The 21,756-nt window shown below is 37.4% G+C and overlaps 1 protein-coding gene across 3 annotated transcripts in view; it reads left to right on the top strand.

The window, feature by feature from the left end:
- OSBPL9 (oxysterol binding protein like 9) overlaps positions 1 to 21,756 on the top strand; it is a 161,409-nt gene that overhangs the window by 23,491 nt on the left and 116,162 nt on the right. For 2 of the 3 annotated variants that reach the window (XM_045548041.1, XM_045548042.1), the window contains exon 2: positions 11,972 to 12,022. In XM_045548041.1, the coding sequence (XP_045403997.1) occupies positions 11,972 to 12,022 (51 nt within the window). Of the gene's footprint in view, positions 1 to 11,971; positions 12,023 to 21,756 lie in introns of those variants that run through there. The other variant, XM_045548045.1, reaches the window with a different exon arrangement.

Below are 21,756 nucleotides of genomic sequence, written 5' to 3'. Positions count from 1 at the left end.
CGATCTTATGAAGAAAATTAGTAAATTAATAAAATCAGAAACAATTTTCCTTTTCCAATGGTAATAAATTTCTGAAAGAGTCACATAAGTCTATTAGAAAGCAGAATTTACCTTGCCAAAATTAGTTTCACAGACTTTTCTAGAAAATACCTTTTTAAGGCTTATTTAATGTGAGGGACACATGTATCTATAGGGCTATACACTGCAATGAACTGAATGTTTATGTCCCCCAAAATTCGTATGTTGAAATCCTAACCCCCAAGGGTGATGGTAGTAGGAGATGGAGCCTTTGGGGGGTAATTATTATAGGTTATGAGAGTGGAGCCCTCAAGAATGGGCTAAGTGCTCTTGTTAAAGAGGCCTCAGAAAGCACATTCTCTCCTTTCCACCTTGTGAGGAGACAGCAAGAAGGCACCATCTGTGAATCAGAGAGTAGACTTTTACCAGACACTGAATCTGCCGATAACTTAATCTTGGACTTCTCAGCTTCCAGAACTGTGAGAAATAAATTTCTATTGTTTATAAGCCACCCAATTTATGGTATTTTGTTATAGCAGCCCAAATGGACTGACACACACACCATCTCTCTCACACCAAACCCATCCACTGTTACCACCCCCAACATGGACTCCCAATGACCAGTTTTGGGAAAAGGGCAAAAAGCCCAGTGACTTAACAAAAAGTGCAAATTATATTAAGTACTATCTACATGCTAGTTAAAAGAAAACAGTCTTCATCTTAGGCAAAAATCACAATGCTTAATTATAATCTCTGCAGTTCATCAGGCAGTTATCAATGAAGGACCAATTAAGTAACAAATAGAAAATAATAATGTAATTTCACCCTCAAGTTGCATTAAAATGCCTTGTGTGCAAGCTAGTCATCACTGAAAGATGCTTGATTTATTTATGAATGAATGAATGAGGCAGAATCTTGCTGTGTCACCTGGGCTAGAGTGCCATGGCTGTCAGCTTAGCTCACAGTAACCTCAAACTCCTGGGCTCAAGCAATCCTCCTGCCTCAGCTTCCCAAGTAGCTGGGACTACAGCAACGCATCACCATACTTGGCTAATTTTTCTATTTTTAGTAGAGACAGGGGTCTCACTCAGGCTGGTCTCGAACTCCTGACCTCAAGCTATCCTCCCGCCTCAGCCTCCCGGAGTGCTATGATTATAGGCGTGAGCCACCTGGCCTAAATTTTATTTTATTTTATTTTATTTTATTTTACTTTACTTTACTTTTACTTTACTTTGACAGAGTCTCACTCTGTTGCCCTGGCTAGAGTGCTGTGGCGTCAGCCTAACTCACAGCAACCTCAAACTCCTGGGCTCAAGCAATCCTTCTGCCTCAGCCTCCCGAGTCACTGGGTCTACAGGCATGCAGCACCATGCCTGGCTAATTTTTTCTATATATTTTTAGTTTGCCTGCTAATTTGTTTCTACTTTTAGTAGAGATGGTGTCTTGCTCTTGCTCAGGCTGGTATTGAACTCCTGACCTCGAGCAATCTTCCCGCCTCGGCCTCCTAGAGTGCTAGGATTACAGGCGTGAGCCACCTCGCCCAGCCTAAATTTTATTTTAAAATAAACTTTCTGGTCTATCACCCTGTAGGAAGAAGGGAGAATATTTTTTTCATATGAGAATTACAAAATTATGCAAACTTTGTTATGGAATGCAGCATTTGAAATTGGTCATAAAATGGGTGTTTAAAACCTAGTTTAGGCCTGGCACTGTGCCTCACTCCTGTAATCCTAACACTCTGGGAGGCCAAGGCTGGAGAATTGCTTAAACTTTGGATTGAGTTAGAGACCAGCTGAGCAAGAACAAGACCACGTCTCTATTTAATAAGTTGATGGTAGAAGACAGGAGGACGATGAATGTGGACAAATACAAAATGGTCTCCTCCTTTTCACATAAATGTAAACACTGCTTCAGCGTTGACAGACGTTCATTCATTCCGAAGAGCATATGAGGTTGCACTCCTAAGCAGTGTTGTACCTTGCACCATCTACTCCTGGAACAAAGGAGGGCAGCCTGTCAGGCAAACTAACCTGTAAAGATAGAAGCCATGAGAGTAGGGCTCTAGGGTGTGGGACAGACAGGAAAGAAACAGGGAATTTTGCGGGAAGATAGCAATGCTCTATATTTTGATTGAGGACTGGTAAGAAGGCTGTAAACAAATATCAAGACTTGTCTAACTATACATTTAAAATCTCTGTATTTTACTGAATGAAATTATACCTCAAAAAATAATAAATATTACTTGCCAAAATTCCACACAGATACGCTACATACAGCAATTACACAATAGGAAATGACAGCAACAATACTCACTCCTGTAGTCTCCTTTCTATTTGAGAAGGTACAGACGACTCAAGCCATCCTGATAGCATTTGATGTTCTAGACTCGCAGCAGTCCCCAACCTTTTTGCACCAGGGACCCGTTTCATGGAAGACAGTTTTTCCATGGACTGGGATTGAGGGCTGGGGTGTCGTGGGTGATGGGGGTGTGGTGCAGAGCTCAGGTGGTGGTACACAGCCCGTTTCCTAATAGGCCACCCACCGGTACCAGGCCACGGCCCAGGGGTTGGGGGCCACAGTTCTGCCTTCACTAGTTACTGCTTTGTGGAACCCAAAATGTCATCATGCTGCTGGAAACCCTTAGAAGTTTCTTTGGGAGAAAAAGCACTGACTTTTTAAAAAGATAAATGTCAAGCAGGTATGAAGATGGTAGCATAAAGGATGAAGGTTCTTTTCCTTTGAGACAGGCTTAACAGACTTAGTTAACAGACTAAAAGCTATGAAATTAATTTGTCCTTGAGCAGCTAATTTAACAGTTCTATTTTAGTTTTCTGACCAACATCATGAAAATAATAATAGAAACTTCGTCAGATTACTGTCTGTTGAGACACAGTATGTAAAGTTATAGGCTATATTAATGAAATTTTATTCTTCCTATTATTCGTTCATTCAACAAATATTTTTTGAGTCTCCACTGTATACTAGGTCATTATTCTCCTAGAATTTATAAACCAGCAGGGGTAATGAACATTAAATAAGCAATTTCAGAATTATTTAATTATAGTTTAAGTATTTGGTAGGCTTTTAATATTCATCTTTATTAATTTTATCCTGAATGCACACAAGGTATACTGGATCAGAGACAGATTTCATAATAAGAAGTGTGTTGGCCCACATTTGCCCTAGTCTTTACTCCCAGGGCAATGCTATAAGAGCCGGGTCAGTTGTCCTACATATGTAGCCAGATACTCTGTAGATGAGGGATGAGGAAAAATGACTTTTCTCTGCTTATGAAGGGGAAAGAGGCAACTATCCTCCTCCCCTCCTGAAACAGTCAGTTAGGAAAGGTAATAAGCCTAAATCCTAACTCTAACCCTTTGATATATAAATAAAATCTCTCCAGGAGGCCAAGTTCTGGGGCTTCATTTCTTTTTACACGCAAATACCTAGGGAGGTAGCTGTACCCCTTTTCCTGGCACCTTGGGGCCTTAACCTAGGGAACTACTTACTCCAGGCTATAACCTTTCGGACTTCTCTGGGGAATAAGAGAAGTCTTTATTATCCTTTCAGAACAGAGGAAAATAAAACATCTAATCCTTATGGTATGTGGAAATGTTGCTAGGGCTCTAGGGCTTTTTACGGGAACACAGAAATCCATGGAAGTTTTATGCCTTAGGTCTGTTTTTTTGTTGCTGTGATAGAATACTACAGATGGATAATTTATAAGGAAAAGAAGTTTATTTTGGCTCATGGTTCCGGAGGCTGGAAGAGCATGGCATCAGCATCTACTCAGTTTCTGGTGAGGGCCTTCTTGCTGCTTCATAATATGGCTGAGGGCGTCACATGGCAAGAGAGCAAGAGCTGTAGTCCCAGTTAGTTGGGAGGCTGAGACAGGAGGCTCAATTGAGCCCAAGAGTCTGAGGCTGCAGAGAGAGCTGTGATTGTGTCACTGCCCTCCAGCCTGGGCAGCAGAGCAAGACCCCATCTCTTAAAAAACAAAAAAGAAGAAGGTGTGATACAACATAGGGGATGGATTGTAGAAGTCTGGAGTGGGGGGGGGTTGATAGTAGAGATTGGGTCAGGAAGGATTTGAGAGATTTTTAAGGAACAGAAATGAGGGAACTTTCCTTCATTGGATGGAAGGAGAGACAGGATCACACTGAGTTTGAAATGCGTGTGAGAAAGCCAAGTGGAGATGTGCTGTGGGAGTGTGGAGAAAATGTGAAATAGCCATTGCTGAGAATGGGAGAGCAAGTCTACTAATGAGTTGTTTTCTGCTGTTCCCTCTGCCTGGAACTTTTCCCCCAGATTGTTTACATGGCTGGATCCTCTGATTCAAATCTCAGCTTAGTATCAACTCCTCAAAGAGTTTTTTCAAACCACCTAAGTTAAAGTACAACTCCTTTCCCCAATAATAATTTTCTAATCATCAGTGCTGTGGCTTGAATGTGTCCCCTAGAATTCATGTGTTGAAAACTTAATCTCCAGTTCAACAGTGTTGGGAAGTGGGGCCTAATGAAAGGTGTTTAGGTTATATGGGCACTGCCCTGATGAACTGATTAATGCCATTACAAACAGGGCTCCCTCTCTTGCACTTTTTGCCCTTCTGCCTTGTGATGATGCAACAAGAAGGCCCTCAGCAGATGCTGGTGCCTTGATCTTGGACTTCCCAGCCTTTAGAACTGTAAGAAAATAAATTTCTGTTTGTTATAAATTACTCAGTCTCAGGTATTCTGTTATAGTAGCACAAAATGGACTAAAACAATCTCTCTGCTTTATTTTCTTAATACTTTTCACCAGCTGAAATTATCTCATTAATTTGGTTTTCTTAAGTGAAATAGCCATTTAAATCCTTTGCCCATTTAAAAATTGGTTTGTCTTTTTATTGTTAAATTATGAGTTCTTTATGTATTCTAGATACTAGACCCTTACCAGATATATGATTTGCAAATATGTTCTCCCATTCTGTGATTTGTCTTTTCACTTTTTTGATAGTGCCCTTTGAAAGCATGAGTGTTTTTAATTTTGATGATATCCAATTTATTTTTCTTTTGTTACTTATACTTTTGGTGTGATATCTAACAAACCATTGCCTCTAATCCAAGGTCACACAGATTTATACCTATGTTTTTTTCTAAGAGTTTAATAGTTTCAGTTTTTATATAATTTAGGCCTTCGATCCATTTTGAGTTAACTTTTTTACATGGTGTAGGGTAGGGCTCCATCTTCTTTCTTTTGTATATGGTTATGTCCACTTGTTTTAGCATCATTTGTTGGAAAGTCTATTCTTTCCCTATTGGATAGTCTTAGCACTCTTGCAAAAACATCAATTGACCATAAATGTATGGGTTTATTTCTAGACTTCCAATTCTATTCCATTGATCTTTATATATATCCTGTGTCAGCACCACACTTTTTTTTTGGTGAGAGATTAGGGTCTCACTCTGTTGCCCAGGCTGGATATAGTGGTACAATCATAGCTCAATGCAGCCTGGGCTTAATTGATCCTCCCACCTCAGCCTCCTGAGTAGCTGGGATGATAGGGATGAGCTACTGTGCCCAGCCTACACTGTCTTTATTATTGTAGTTTTGCATTAAGTTTTGGAATTGAGTAGTGTGAGTCCTCCAACATTGTTCTTTTTTTGGAGATTGTTTTGGCTATTCTGGGTCCCTTGCATTTCCACTGAATTTTAAGTTCAGCTTGTCGATTTCTGAAAAACAAACAAACAAACAAAAAACTGCAGCTGGGATTTTGGTAGGGATTATATTGAATCTGTAAATCAGTTTGGGGAATACTGCCATTTTAACAATATTAAGTCTTCTCATCCATTAACATGAGATGTCTTTCCATTTATTTAGGTCTTCTTTAATTGCCTTCAATGATGTTTTGTAGTTTTCAATGTAGAAGTCTTATTCTTCTTTTATTAAATTTATTTTTATACTAAGTATTTTTTTGATGCTATTATAAATGGAATTATTTTCTTAATTTCATTTTCAGATTGTTACAAGAGTATAGAAATACAATTCATTTTTGTATATTGAACTTGAATTTTAAAACCTTCATGAACTTGTTTATTAGCTCTAATAGAGTTTTTTTTTTTTTTGGTATGTGTGTATTCCTTAGGATTTTCTACATGTAAGTTTATCTCATCTGCAAATAGAGATAGTTTTAGATCTTCCCTTCTAATCTAGATGGCTTTTATTTCTTTTTCTTGCCTAATTTCCCTGGCTGGTACCTCCAGTACAGTGTTGAGTAGGTATGGCAAGAGAGATCATCCTTGTCTTGTTCTTGCTCTTAAGTATAAAGCTTTTAGACTTTCACCATTAGGTATGAGGTTACTTGTGGGTTTTTCATAGATGTACTTTATCAGGTTGAAGAAGTTCCTTTCTATCCCTAGTTGGTCAAGTGGTTTTGTCATGAAAAGGGTGTTCGTTTTTTTTCTAAGTGCCTTTTCTGTGTCTTTTAAGATGATCATGTGATTTTTGTTCTTTATTAATATTATATTGATTGATTCTTGTATGTTGACCCAACCTTGTATTCTTGGGATAAATTCCACTTAGTTATAGTGTATAATCCACTTTATCTGTTGCTGGATTGGGTTTGCTGGTATTTTGTTGAGAATTTTGCATCGATATTCATAATAGACATTGGTTTTTCACTGTGATATCTTTGTCTGGTTTTGGTATTGGAATAATATTAGCTTTATAGAAAAATGAGGATGTGTATCCTCTTCTATATTTTAGAAGAGGTTGCAAAGGATTATTTTTAATTCTTTAAGCACTTGATAGCATTCACCATCTGGGCCTGGCCTTTCCTTTATGAGAAATTTTTTCATTGCTAATTAAAATATTTTTTGCTTGTCATAGGTCTATTCAGATTTTCTGTTTCTTCTTTAGTCAGTTTTGACAGTTTGTATCTTTCTTGAAATTTGTTCCTGTCATCTAGTTATCTAATTTTTTGTTTATTGTATTCCCTTAGAATCTTTTTAATTCTCTAAGATTATAATAATGATGTCTTCCTTTTCATTCCTGATTTTAGTACTTTGGTCAGTCTAGCTAAAGGTTTGTCAAATTTGTTGATCTTTTTAAAGGGACCAACTTTTGGTTTAATTGTTTTTCTCTGTTTTTCTGTTTTCTGCTTTCACTTATTCTCTAATCTTTATTTTTTCCTTTGTTCTGCTTGCTTTAGGTTTAGTTGCTGTACTTTGGGTGGTTTCTTTTCTTCCCTTTTTAATTAATCCTTTAGCATCTTTATACTTTGTAGTTTATTAAAGTAGAAGATTAGGTTGTTGATTTGAGATCTGTCTCTTTTTTTTACTTTATTTTTTAAAATATAGAATGCTTCATGGATTTGTGTGTCTTCTGTCAACAGAAAAGAACCCAAACTCTGGAAAATAATTTAAAGAGGCTTATTCTGAGCCAAATATGTGTGACTGTGGCTGGGAGAGCCACGCTCAAGAAGCCTTGAGCAAGTGATCTCTCTGTCTCCCTGAAATGCATAAAACCAAACTGTAACCCAACCGCAGAAATTATTAGTCGTGACAGCAAAGAAAGGCAAACTTCAAGACGATTTCTCCTCTGAGGCTTGTTTAATTCATGCGGTACCCGTCTATCCAACTTCTTTACCTTGCTCATTTGTTTTGAATGGTCCAATATTGTTGTAATAGTAATATCAAACCTTGCGGCTAATTCACACATAGGTGAGATGGATTCACTTTCCGCTACAGCTTTCAGCTCGTCATTTTCCACCTTGGTCTCAGGTCACCCATGTGGTGGTTAAAGATTAAAATCACCAGAATAGAACATCTCAAACCATTGATGTACTGTGCATTCATTAGCCACATCCTTCCCAAACACTTCATTGATATTTCGAGCTGTCTGTGCTGCATTGGTTCCACGATGGAAGTCATATTCAAAAATAACACTAATTTTTGACTTATCCATGTTTTCACAAAAATTGTTCTAAAAAAATGTGAAAGATAATCACAGGCCAAAATGTGTGTTTGAAAGAATGAGGATGTACCTTCACAAAAAACAAAAAACCAAAAGTGTCAAAGTGAAATGTCAGAGATACCAACTGTCAAACTTAGTACTTAAGGAAATTCGACATTCCATACTTAATAACCTAATAATTTGCTAAAAAGCACGTTTGTTAGCAGGTTTCAGAACATTGGTAAGATAACACCTGGTAGAAAGATTGCTGGGGTGGGGTTATGTCAGTTACCTTTCTCTCATCACCAGAAGCTACTATGATTCATCAAAAATAACCTCTTATTTGGTGAATGGCATTGGCTTAGGCAGGTTTGCTTCAGACCAGAGTGTAGTGAAAGATCACTGGCAGCTAGGATTTTTCCCTTCACATCTCTGATTCTCTTGCTGTATAGGCTTTATTTATTGCTTTCTTCACATAAAAGGCACATGACCAGTGGCATCTATATCTCACAGCTTTAAGAGCAGATGGAAAAGGACTCTGTCCTGCCCTGTGGGATAGTGGCTCCTGTGATGGCCAGTTGTGTCTGGGGGACATAGTCACACCAGCTTCCCTTTAGCCCCATAGTATTGCTAAGTGGGGAGAGAATGAGGGAGAGGGCTCTGTGGTATTGTGGAAGAGGGATTCGAGGCGATTAGAGCATAGATAAGGTCTGCAAGAATGATCTGCAGAACAGCCTGTAAGGTTTTTGGATGGTCAGCACCAGAGAAAGAAAGACCAGCAGAGTAGAAAGGGGTAAGCAATGAGGCTTTATTTGAGCGCTCCCAGGTGAGGGTAACGGGTCCCAAGAGATGGGCCCGGGCGAGGTTCACAGGTCCCAGGATAGAGGGGGCCCGAGAAGTAGCATCGCCCAGAAGTTTTGAGTGGACTTATATATGTTTTTAGGGCTGGGGGATGGGGGTTTCTTTGGTGGGAAGATTTTTGGTGCAAAAAGTTAGGAATTTTCCATTATGGTTTTAGGGTGGGTATTGAGAACTCAGAGGGGCTGGTAGTATGTATGGATTCCAGGAACCGAAACTTCTCTTATCTGGGTGAATATCCGGGTGTGGTTGGTTATTCTTTAACTTAGCTAGGCCCAGCAGTTAGTTTCGCAGGTCTTGTGGACTGCTTCTTTTTCTTTAGGGAGAGAAGGGGTGTCTGCCACCAGCCTTACACAGCCTTTCTAAATTGTGAAACTCTGCTACATTTTACATATGTAACATTGGGTAATTAACTTGATCTGCCTAGTGTCACTTTCGTTTATAGTATGTGGATAACTCTTACCATGCAAGGTCTTGTGAGGTTTATTGTATATAAAGTGCTTGTCACGTAGAGGGCATCAATGAGTGAGAATCTGCTTCTGCTTCTACTACTGTTGTTATTAATGTTGCCATTATCCTTTTCCCCATCAAATCCTCATATTAACCGTGCTATTTTTCTAAAACACACTTTGGAGAAGGTTATTTTCCTCCTTGTATGCCTTCAGAAGGCCTCCATTAACTGTTGAATAAAGTTGAATTTCCTTAACTATGTTGTATTTTTTTCAGACCCCTCAGGCCCTGGTCCCTATAATCTTTTTATTTTTTATTTTTTTAAGAGATGGGGGTCTCACTGTGCTCAGGCCAGTGTCGAACCCCCTGAGCTGCAGCTATCCTCCTGCCTCGGCCTCCCACAAAGCTAGGATTACAGGCCTGGTCCCTGTAATATTTTCAGCCTGATCTCTAAATTTCTCTCTGTACTTTGTGTTCTGACCTATATATAAGTCTACTCTCCTACAAAAGTAGGAGACTGGAAAATGAAGTTTTCTGCATCTGTTGTTGCCTTGGCTTGACCCCTCCCCCCACCAGCATACCTTTCCTTTCTTCTTTCTTCCTTTTGTTTTTAAAGTCCCGGATTGAAACGTGAAACCCGGTCACATTAGTATTGTTTCCCTGATCTTTTTCCATGGCAGGGAGCCTTCTGGAGTTCACAGCACTTTGTTCCGTATTCCTGAACAATTATTTTTGCTCTGTTAGAATTGTTTAAATGCTAATCTTTTTTTTTTTTTTTTTGAGACAAAGTCTCATTTTGTTGCCCGGGCTAGAGTGAGTGCCGTGGTGTCAGCCTAGCTCACAGCAACCTCAAACTCCTGGGCTTAAGCGATCCTACTGCCTCAGCCTCCCGAGTAGCTGGGACTACAGGCATGCGCCACCATGCCCAGCTAATTTTTTCTATCTATATATATTTTTAGTTGTCCAGATAATTTTTATTTCTATTTTTAGTAGAGACGGGGTCTCGCTCAGGCTGGTCTCGAACTCCTGACCTCGAGCAATCCACCCGCCTCGGCCTCCCAGAGGGCTAGGATTACAGGCGTGAGACACCTAATCTTTTTTTTAAATGACATTTTGCAACAGTCTAAGCCAATTATTTTGTAGAATGCCCTACATTCTAGATTTGTTTATTTCCTAGTTATATTTGTTTTAATTATTTTCAGTTATATCTTTCAGTGTCTTCTAATTTATAATCTTAACAGTGGTACCATCTTTGGGGCCTGTCTCACCCTTTTTCTGTTCACTATAATTTTATTTTAAAAATTGTGTTATCGTTGAAGAGGATCAAGAATGAGTATATTGGTTCTTACCTTGTTCAAGTTAACTTTGCATTCTAACCTCATTGGGTATTTTCAAACCTAATTATTATTTTTGAATATTGCCTTTATACTTTTGGAGGGAAGATAAGCATTAGGGCTACTAAATGCTTAAGGAATATTTTGTTAACTGTTTTCTTTCGCTGTGTTATTTATTAGAAAAGAACTCTTTTTGAACCTGCTTGTTATTGAGAAATTTTTCTAAAATGTGTGAATCCTTCTCTTGTATTTGCAAGTAGAATGAAGGGAATACTCTTTTAAGCACCTCAATAATCACTTGTGAACATGAGTTCCTATGGCTCAGGACTTTGGATTTAGGGCATCCGTCAATGTTTTCAAGTGGGACAATTGTTTTTAAAACATAATCCCATGACATTGGCTTGTTTTGGTTCTTTCTCACATAGGCGGAGTACAGAAAAATACCAGTTATTCAAGTATTAAATATTTGTTATGCTTTGATTATTTGAGGTTTTATTTTTTTACACATGGGTGATTTAATTTTAGGAATATTTATATGCTTCTTGTGCATAACATAGCCTTTGCTTGGATCAGTCTAGTGAGGGAGACAGAAAGGGTAAGCAATGTTTCATCACTAGAATTTTTTTTTTTTGAGCACCTAATGTGTACCAAACACTATTCTGAAGTGTAAGATAAGTCAAATAAAATTCCTACCCCCTGAGGAATGTGCAGTCTTGTGGATGAATCAGGCAAGGAAAACAGCCATTATGACACAGGATGGCTCGTGCCATGACAAGGGAACACACAGGAGACTCTGGGAGCCCAGAGTGGGCAACATTAATATTTTGTCTAAGCCGATATATGTAAATCAGACAGAGCTAAGGTGCTTAAAGTGACAGCAAGGCAAAAAATCTGGGTCAAGGATATTCCAAACTGAGGAATATTGGATGAGAAATCACAGAGGCAAAAAATTCCATTTGGGAAATTGCAAAGAGGTAAAGCTTAAAGCAATGTTCTCATAGTGTGTTCCTCTACCTGCCTTTGTCAGAATCCTCTGGGAGCAATTTTTAAAACTCTAGGTGATTCTCAGCCTTCTATGTGATTCTCTGACTCAATAAATATGAGAAACACTGGGCTAGAATTAAGGGGCATGAGAAAATTATAGTTACATTAAAGACAAGCAGAAAGTTCTGTGATTACATTAATTTGTATAGACCATAAACCATTTTCATTTAAAACCTTTTAATTTCTCTATCCATAAGTGATTTCTTTTCAGAAGGGGAGTGGGCAGAAGGGATGGATATTACTGTAAATCTTGTCTTTTTATCCCCAGATGATTCTAAAAACAATTTATCAGTCTGATAATGTTTTATTCATTGAATGTTTTGTTTTTCTTTTAGTCCAAGGACAAAATGATGAGAGGCTCTCGAAGAGGATGTGTTAGACTCAGAGTGAGTATTTATTCATTTTTATGAAAACCAATTTTGACAGAAAGAAACAAATTGCATTTTGATGGAATCATAGAAGTCTAAATTTAGTTTAGCTTCCTTACTCAATTGTTGGGGCAGGCAACTAAATCTCAGAGAGGAAAAGTGGTTTCTCCAAGTCACTGCTAGTTTGTATCAGAACCAGGACTAGAACGCAGTTATTTTGGCCCATGATTTAATTTTTTATCCATCACTTAATGTACCTACTGATATTTTTGAACCTCTGTTTTGCAGACAAGGGACAATGGCTGGAAATTAAATGAGTTAAAGTGTTGGTGGTACAACAGTAGTAGAAAAAAACTGAAAAATCCCCAGTATTAGCTGCTTTGTTTTTCCTGTTTAGCACTATTTAATAATGGTATATATAGCAGTACTGCCCAGTAGAAATATAATAGGAGCCCTCTATATAATTTAAAATTTGCTAGTAGGCACATTTAAAAAGTAATAAGAAACAAGCAAAATTAATATTTTGTCTAGGCCAATATATCTAAAATATTATTATTTTAACATGCAATCAATAAAAACTGTTAAAATATTTTTTTTTTCATACTAAGTCTTCAAAACCCAATGTGTCTTTTACAGTAAGGGCTCATCTCAGTTCAGACTAGCTGCACTTGAGGGAAAGGCTCAACAGCCACATGTGCCCATTGGCTACCTTACTGGGCACGGCAGGCCTATGGCTTCATGCTGCTTTTAATTGATCACTCAATTTCCACCATTGTCCAAACAGGTGAAGGCAAGAAAAGAACCCATGGCTCTGGATACAGTTTCTAATACTCCATTGTATCTAAAGAAGGGTGGGCCTCTGTGGTAACTTAGATAAATCAGCTTCTAGGAGCCTTTTCTTCTTCAGGACTCTGCTTTCTTTTTGCCATCTTTTTTTTCTTCATCCCTACTTTTGAAGATGTGAATATATTTGGTAAACATATTGTTGCCTTCATTACTAGTCCTTGGTAGAACTGGGAAATAACTCTGAGAAAGGAACCAAATTATAATGGAAAAATTCTGGCACTGAGATAAGAGTAAGCATGGCAGATATGTAGGATGGAAATGAGACAAGCTTGTTTTGAGCAGATGGTATATATGTGGTAGCATAAAGATTTTTAAAAATTCAACTTAAGTTTAAAATTTTTTTCCTTTGGCTTTTCTTTTGTCTGTTCAGTCTAATTGCTTTTCTAAGCACTTGCTGTTGACCTCAGTCGCGACTCAGTCTGGTATTAACTACTTTTTTGGCTTGAGATAGGTTCAACAGTGAGACCTTGGCACTTCAGTTGGATTCAGTGTGGATTTGGGCCACTCTCGAATTGTTACTGTTAATGCACTGGTTTTGTCTGTTTTTGTTTTTTGTTTTTGCTTTTAAATATAGCTTAATTAATTATTGACCCTTGTAAGTACCACCCAGGTTAAGAAATAGAATTTTGTCAGCTGCCCCTGAAGGTTCTCCGTGTGCCCCAGTTAAATCACAAGTAACCATTTCTGTTATAGTGATTGTTTCTTGGATTTCTTTATAATTTCACCCAAATGTGCATCCCTAAATTTTGTAGTTTTATCTTGCTTATTTTTTTTAGCTTGATGTCTTTTGTTTATAATTTGTTTGTGAAAGAATCCAGACCCTTTGACCTCTAGGAGTTTGCCTTAGTGTAGATTTTACTGATTGCATACTGGTGCAATTTAGTATGTTCCTTTGTCCTGTTTTTGCTGCAAATTGGCAGTTGGATCCAGAGACTGGATCAGCCTCAAGTTTGATCCCTTTGGTAAGACTGTGTAGGTGGTGATATATTCTTCTAGCAGGAAGCACATAGTGTCTAGTTTTTGCCCTTTATTGATATTAGCAGCTGTTGATGCTCAGTACCTACACCCATTAATTAATTGAGAGTTGCAAAATGATGATACTCTATCATTTTGTTTTAATTTTTTATCAGACATAATTTTATAAGGAGATACTTCTCATCATCTATTATTTGGTTACCCAGTGGTACAGTTCAAATAGGCAAAATGACTGCTTGATTATTTTATTTACCCAATTTTCAAGATAATGAATGGGCTTCAGAAAAACATATAATCTCCAGAAGAATTAAAAGCAGGGACTCGAATAGATATTTGCATATCCATGTTCACAGGAGGCTTATTCACAGTAGCCAAGAGATGGAAGGAATCCAAGTGTCCATTCATAGATGAATGGATAAACAAAATGTGGTATATACACACAATGGAATATTATTCATCCTTAAAAAGGAAGGCTCTTCTAACACAGGCTACAACATGGATGAACTTTGAGGGTATTATGCTAAGTGAAATAAGCCAGTCACAAAAAGACAAATAGTGTATGACTCCACTTATGTGAGGTACCTAGAGTAGTCATATTCATAGAGGCAGAAAGTAGAATGGTGGTTTCCAGGGGTTGGGGGTGAGGGAAATGGGGACACTTAGTGTGTTTTTTTTGGTTTTTTTGAGACAGATTCTTGCTCTGTTACACGGACTAGAGTGCCATGGCATCAGCCTAGCTCACAGCAACCTTAAACTCCTGGGCTCAAGTGATCCTCCTGCCTCAGCCTCCCAAGTAGCTGGGCCTACAGGCATGCACCACCATGCCCAGCTAATTTTTTCTATATATTTTTAGTTGTCCATATAATTTCTTTCTATTTTTTAGTAGAGACGGGGTCTCGCTCTTGCTCAGGCTGGTCTCAAACTCCTGAGCTCAAACTATCTGCCCACCTGGGCCTCCCAGAGTGCTAGGATTACAGGTGTGAGCCACCACGCCCAGCCCCAACACTTAGTGTTTAATGGGTATGAAGTTTCAGTTGGAGAAGATGAAAAAGTTCTGGAGATGGATGGTGATGATGGTTGCACAAAAATGTGAATGTACCTAATGCCACTGGACTGTATATTTAAAAATGGTTAAAATGGTAAATTTTATGTTAGTATGTCTTACCACACATGCAAAAACACCCATTTATCATCTCACAGTTTATAGGTCAGACGTCTCAATTCAGTTCTATGCTTACTTAGGGTCTCACGTGGCAAAAATCTAAAAGTTGGCTGGGCTGTGCTCTTGTCTGGAGACTCTGAGGAAGAATCCTCTTCCAGGCTCATTTGAGTTGTCGGCAGAATTCAGTTTGTTATGGTTGTAGAACTGAGATCCCTGGTTTTTTTTGCTGGCTGTCAATTGTGGTCTGCTCTCAACTTCTAGAGGCTGCATGTATTCTTGGTCATGTGGCTCCTTCCATGTTCAAGTCAGCAATGTGCATTGAATCCTTGTAGTGCTCTGAATCTCTGACTTTGCTCTGCTTTTAAAAGGCTTCATGTGGGTAGATTAGGTCTACCAGATAATCTCCCTTTTGCCGTTTAATGTAACATAATCTTTCGAGTGATATCTTATCAGATTCATAATTTCCACCCACACTCAAAGGGGGGGGAGATTAGACAAGAGCAGGGGTAATTCTTAGAATTTTGCTCACCACAAAGCATGACAGAGAAGAACCAGATATACCTGTGTTTGAATCCCATTTTTACCCTTTGCTTTGTTGACTGGAAAAGCTACTTAGAAGCTTCTTGAGCTTCAGTTTTCTCATCGTTAAAGTGGGGATTATAATGCCCTTCTTGCAGAATTTTGTGAACATTAGGTACCTGACACATAGATGCAACCTATTAATTAGTAGAGTGTGTGTGTATTTTGAGAGGCTTTGAGGTATTTTCAAGAAGTTAGGCTATCATTTGGCTTCCTATTCAAGAAACATCTGGAGAATTTGTTTATAGTACAGGTTCCAAGTCCTACCTTCTAGACATGGTGTTTTAAAATAGTATTCTGGAACCTTTATTTTTAAACAGATTCTCCAGGTGATTGTATTGTGTAGCCAAGTTTGGGACTACGGATGTGGAAAGAATCAGAGAGATCTGAGGCTGTCTCTCACTTAGCTCCACCCCTTTCAGACTCTGACACTGGGCATATTTCTTAACCTCTGTGATGATAACATAACTTGTAGGGTTGTTGTGAGGCTTAGCAATTATGTATGTATAGGAAATGGTATAATAACTGCTAAAGATGGTGATGTTGACGGCGATGATGAAGATGACAGTGGTGGTGAGAGGCAGTACACCTATCATCTAGATTCCAAATGAGCTTAATGAGCTATCATTGACTGTACCACTGATCCTGCCCCTCCCCTGCCCCATCCCATCCTGTTTTCCAATCACGCTATACTTCTTCATGTTCCCTCACTGTGTTTCTTCATTCCCCATTTCTTTAGTCTTATTTTGTCTTATGTCATGAAAGTTCTGTGTTCCCTATCTGTGAATTCATCTCTTAGGAGACTTTTCCAATGTAACCCTTTCTGATTCACATCCTTCCAACAGGTTTGGTTCTCTCCCTTCCTCTACCTATTTACGGTTATCACTTACAGTCATGAAAGTACTTGTTGCATTGTATTACATGTTAACTTGTCTGTTCTCGCTATTTGATAGTAAGCTCCCATCCACTGTCACAATAGCCTGGCACATAATAAATAGGCACTCAAAAATGCTTATTGTTAATTTTGTGTATATATATATAAGAATAATCAATAAATGTTGGGAAATTTGCCTTTACTATGGTTTACATACAAAAGAACCATGGGAGTTATTTATCTTAAACACCATATAAGCCAGTGGTATGCATTTTCTAAAAAACAAAGTAAAACATCCATGTAGTTGTAGGTTACATAAAAGGAGAAAGGGGGTAAGGAGCCTTGGTGGAAGCTCAATCAGACACGTGCTAGATGATTTTCACATGTATTCCCATGATAACCCTGTCAGGCAGATGATGGGCCAGACTACTGTTAGTAACTTACCAAGGTCATAGGGAAATGGTGAGTCTGGGATTGAATTTTGTTCTGTCTCATTCCAAAACACTGTTCAGTCCGTAATGTTACCAGGCTTTCATTCCTCTTTACTAGAAGAGCTAATGCAGACACCTCCATTGTTGCAAGGTAATGTAAAACCAGTGGAGGAAAGCAGAAAAGTGAAAAACTTCCTTTGACTGTGTTGGTTACAAAGCTTGTGCCACTAGATGGTGCCCTTTTCTTGATAAAAAAGTAAAATGTTGGTTGAGTCATGTGGTCTGATCCTTACCCCCCACATACTACTGAAAAGCAAAATATTGAGATTTTTAGATAATATCTGCAAAATGGGAAAGTGACCACATTAAAGAGGCAAGAACAGGGCATACATGAGATGAAATTCAGATCTGGATTCTGCTACTTACTAGTTTTGTGACTTGTGGCAAATCATCCATTCAGCTCTCAGCCGTATTTTCTTTATTTCTAGAATGGGCATCATGCCATTTTCTCATGGAATTGTGAATATCAAATTAATTAATATATTTAAAAAGTACCCAAACACAGTATTTGGGACTTAGTAGGATCTTAGTGAATGGTAGCTATTGTTGCAATCAATAATTCCTATTAATACAGATGAATCTCAAATTCCGAAGAATTCTATGGGATCTTAGGAATCCCCAAAGTAAGATGAATTATATTAAAGTTTTAATGCTAAATGTATTGTGTGTCTTTGAAAACTATTATTAATAATTCATATGTGTCTTAGAGTAACTCTCTTTTACTTAGTCCAGTGAAACTGAGTCCTCCATTTACCTATTGTGCTGGGTATCAGAGTTTACTGTGATTCCCTGAGGGATGCATCATCTGTTCTCTTTTCTTTTAGTACATCACAAAGGTTAGCAGTGTCCCATGACAGATTGCTAATGGTTTTAGCACTGACTTCTGCTAGTGCACCATTTCATTGATTACCACAGCATTTTTTTCATATTCAAACATCCTTGGCATTGGAATGCATCTTATGATAAGTGACATCTTAGAAGGGATACAATAAAGTATTATTTTTAGGTTAATGTATAACCTTAAGAATGTCTTCCTTGTCCCCTTAGATCTTATCACATGAGAACTTTTGAGGCAAGCGTATCATTTGAGCTCAGGAGTTCAAGACCAGCCTGAGCAACAGTGAGAGCCTGTCTCTACTAAAAAAATAGAAAAATTAGCTGGACAACTAAAAATATATAGAAAAAATTAGCTGGGCATGGTGGCGCATGCCTGTAGTACCAGCTACTTGGAAGGCTGAGGCAGTAGGATTGTTTGAGCCCAAGAGTTTGAGGTTACTGTGAGCTAGGCTGACACCACGACACTCTAGCGCGTACAACAGAGTGAGACTCTGTCTCAAAAAAAAAAAGAACTTTTATCAATTGTCTTGTCATTTCATTGTGAAAATCACTCTATTGATTTTGGCCTTTCTTGTTACTCCAGTAGCCTTTTTGCAAATTTATCTCTTTTCTATGAATTTAACATTGAAAATCTGTTCCCTTGGGCAAGACACACACATCTGTTTAATCTCTGTGATTGGTACATAGATGTCATTAGTACTATATTTTCTGAATGGTTATAATATTTCAATAGTTACAAATTTAAAATTAAATCAGAAAGTGATGGAAAAATACATGCCAGGCAAGCGCTAACTGTAAGAAAGCTTGGAAGAAGTCTTCTGGTAGACATAAAAGGTTCTAAGAAAAAAATTAAAATTGTTATGGAAAAAGAATGCCAAAGACCCAGTATCACATAGATAACATTCTTTGACAGCAGTGGAAGAAATTAGAATTCCCTTAACAGAACAGTAGCCAACCAACCCCTCACATACATACTTCTAAATAACTCATTGGTAAAAGTAAAAATTATAATGAAAATTATACAGTATTTAAACCTTAATGATATTGAAAAGACTACATGTCAAAACTGCATCTATAGGAGTACATGATTTATAATCTTAAATGAATATATTATAAAGCAGATTGAAATTAATGAGCTAAGCATTACATTTTAAAAATTAGAAAAAAGTCAAGAGTAATACTGAAGAAAGTAGAAAGAAGAAAATAACAAAGAGAATACGTTAATGAAATGGGTAATAAACAAAGAGAGCACCAACAAACTGAAAGGTGAATTTATGTAAAAAGTAATGAAATAAACGCTAGTAAGATTGTTTGGGGGGGAAAAAAAACAAAACACAAATAAAAAATATTAAGAATGAAAAAGAGTCAGGGCACAGTGGTTCATGCCTATAATCCCAGTGCTTTGGGAGGCCAAGGCAGGAGGATTGCTTGAGCCCAGGAGTTCAAGGTTACAGTGAGCTACGATCCCACCACTACACTACAGCCTGGGTGACAGTGAGACCCTGTCTCTTTTAAAAAAAAAAAAAAAAAGAGAAAAGTACATATATGTACATATATAGTAGACATGAAAAATAAAATTGGCAGCAAGGTACAAGTATATTTTGCCAATCAATAAATTTAAAAGTCTACATGAAAATGGATAATTTGCCAGAAAAGTGTAAATTACCAGAGTCACCTCAAAAATAAATAGGGAACCTGAATAGTATCATAACTATTAAAGTAATTGATTCAATAGTTTAAAAAATCTACTCAATAGTATCAGGTTTTACTAAACTTAAACTTTTTAGGAACAGGTAACCCTACTGTCCCCTGAGATTAGAAATAGAGAGGACTCCTTAACTAATTTTATGAGACTGGTATAACCTTAATAAAAAATCATACGAGGATTTTATAAGAAAGGTAATTTTTAGGCCAGAGTCAAAATCCTAGACACAAAATATAGCAAACCATGTCTAGCAATAGCAATGTATAACTAAAAAATGACTATGACCAAATGGAGTTTATTCTGGGAAGACTAGGATGCTAATTTTAAAATTAAAGTAATTTACGATGTTAGTAGATTAAAAGAAGAAAACTACGTGGCCATCTGAATAAATATGGAAGAAGCCATGAATAAAATAAAACTTGCATTCAAGATTAAGCAAGTTAGGTGTAGAAAAAGAACATTCCTTGTAAATTGACCAAGGGGTTGAAACGGAGAAAAGGAAACGAAAAGAACATTCTTAACCTGATGATAAGGGATATATTTGCTAAAAGGCTCAAGTGTGTTTAATAATGAAATGGTATAAGCATTTTCTTTAAAATCAGCAGCAAGATGGAGGGGCCTGCTTTTGCTGCTGCTTTATAATATTACACTCTGGAGGTCCTAGTGAATGCTGTAAAACAAGAAAAAATACAAAAGATACAAGACTTGGAAAGGAGAATCAAAATTAGTATTTGTAGGTGGTGTTTTTATACAAACTGTACTGGTTGTCTTGGCAAATGTCGTAATACAAAAATAAGAAACAACCAAAGAAAAAGGATTAGAAGGGAAGAACAAAAATTATTGGTATTTGCAGATGATATGATTGTCTTCATAAAAAAATCCACAAGAATCTACAAAAATACCATTTGATTAACTAAGCTTCAGAAAGTTTTTGGAGATGAGACCAATATTCAAAAACCAGTGATGTTCTTACATACCACCCACAACCAATTAGAAAAAAGGTTATAAAAAAAAGAATTCTATTCATGGTAGTAAGAAGAACTCTAAGTTACCTAGGAATATATTTAATAATAATAATGATAAATAATGCATTCTTTTAAGGGAGAAAAATTATAAAACATATTGAAAAACTAAAGACCTGAATAAAGAAAAGGCTATATCCTGCTCATGCCTGGTTAGACTTAATATCATGTATATGTCCATACTCTGTAAATTATTTATTTATTTTTAATTAATTAATTAATTAATGTATTTTGGTGACAGGGTCTTGCGCTGTTGCCCAGGCTGGAGTGCAGTGGTGTGATTACAGTTCATTGCAGCCTCGAACTCCTGGGCTAAAGCAATCCTCGTGCCTCAGCCTCCCGAGTAGCTGGGACTAAAGATGTGCCCTCCCACTGCTGGCTAACTTTAAAAAAATTTTTTTTAGAGATGGGGGTCTTGCTATGTTGCCCAGGATGGTCTTGAACTCCCGGCCTCAAGTGATTCTCCTGCTTGGCTTCCCAAAGTGCTGGGATTACAGGTGTGGGCCACCACACCTAGCCCATTCTTCATAAATTAATCTATAAACAAGATGCTATTCAAGTCAAAACCACAATTAGGCTTATCAAAGAACTTGACAGGGTGATTCTAAAAGTCATTTAAAATGGTGAAGGGGGAAAGACACTTTTAAAGAATAAGGAGTTGGGGGACTTGTCTCTCCAGATAGTAAGATTTTTTTATAAAACTATGGTAATTAAAATGGTACAGTATAAGGGAAAAGAAATGGATCAGTGGAACAGAAGAGAAAGCTGAGAAACAGAACCATGCATATGTGGGTATTTGGTATATGATAGCATTACAAATCAGACACTATCACTTAGTAAATGAAGCTAGGCCAATTGGCTGTTCATATGGACAAAAAAAAATTATACCTTGTGTTATACACACAAATTCCAGAGGCATTGTTGGTTTAAAATGAAATTTAAAACTTAGAAAAAAGTATAGAAGAATGTCTTTATGACATCAAGATATAGAGGAGGATTTCCTAAAACATAAACCATGATGGATTGGTAGATTTGACAACATTCCAATTTTAAAAACTTTGAACAAAAAAGAGATACCACAATCAAAGAGAAAAGACAACCCATGGACAGGAGAGAAAATATTTATAATACATAAAACTGGCAAATTTAATATCCAGTATATATAAAGAACTCTTACATGTTAATTAAGAAGGCAAAAAGAAAACTCAGAAGAATGCATATAAATCAGTAAATAAGATAAAAGAATACTCAAAATGTATGA

Source organism: Lemur catta, chromosome 3, assembly GCF_020740605.2.
Source record: "Lemur catta isolate mLemCat1 chromosome 3, mLemCat1.pri, whole genome shotgun sequence".
Lineage (NCBI taxonomy): Eukaryota > Metazoa > Chordata > Mammalia > Primates > Lemuridae > Lemur > Lemur catta.
The sequence above is the reverse complement of the archived record's forward strand: the minus strand, read 5'-3'. Positions and strand labels throughout refer to the sequence as shown.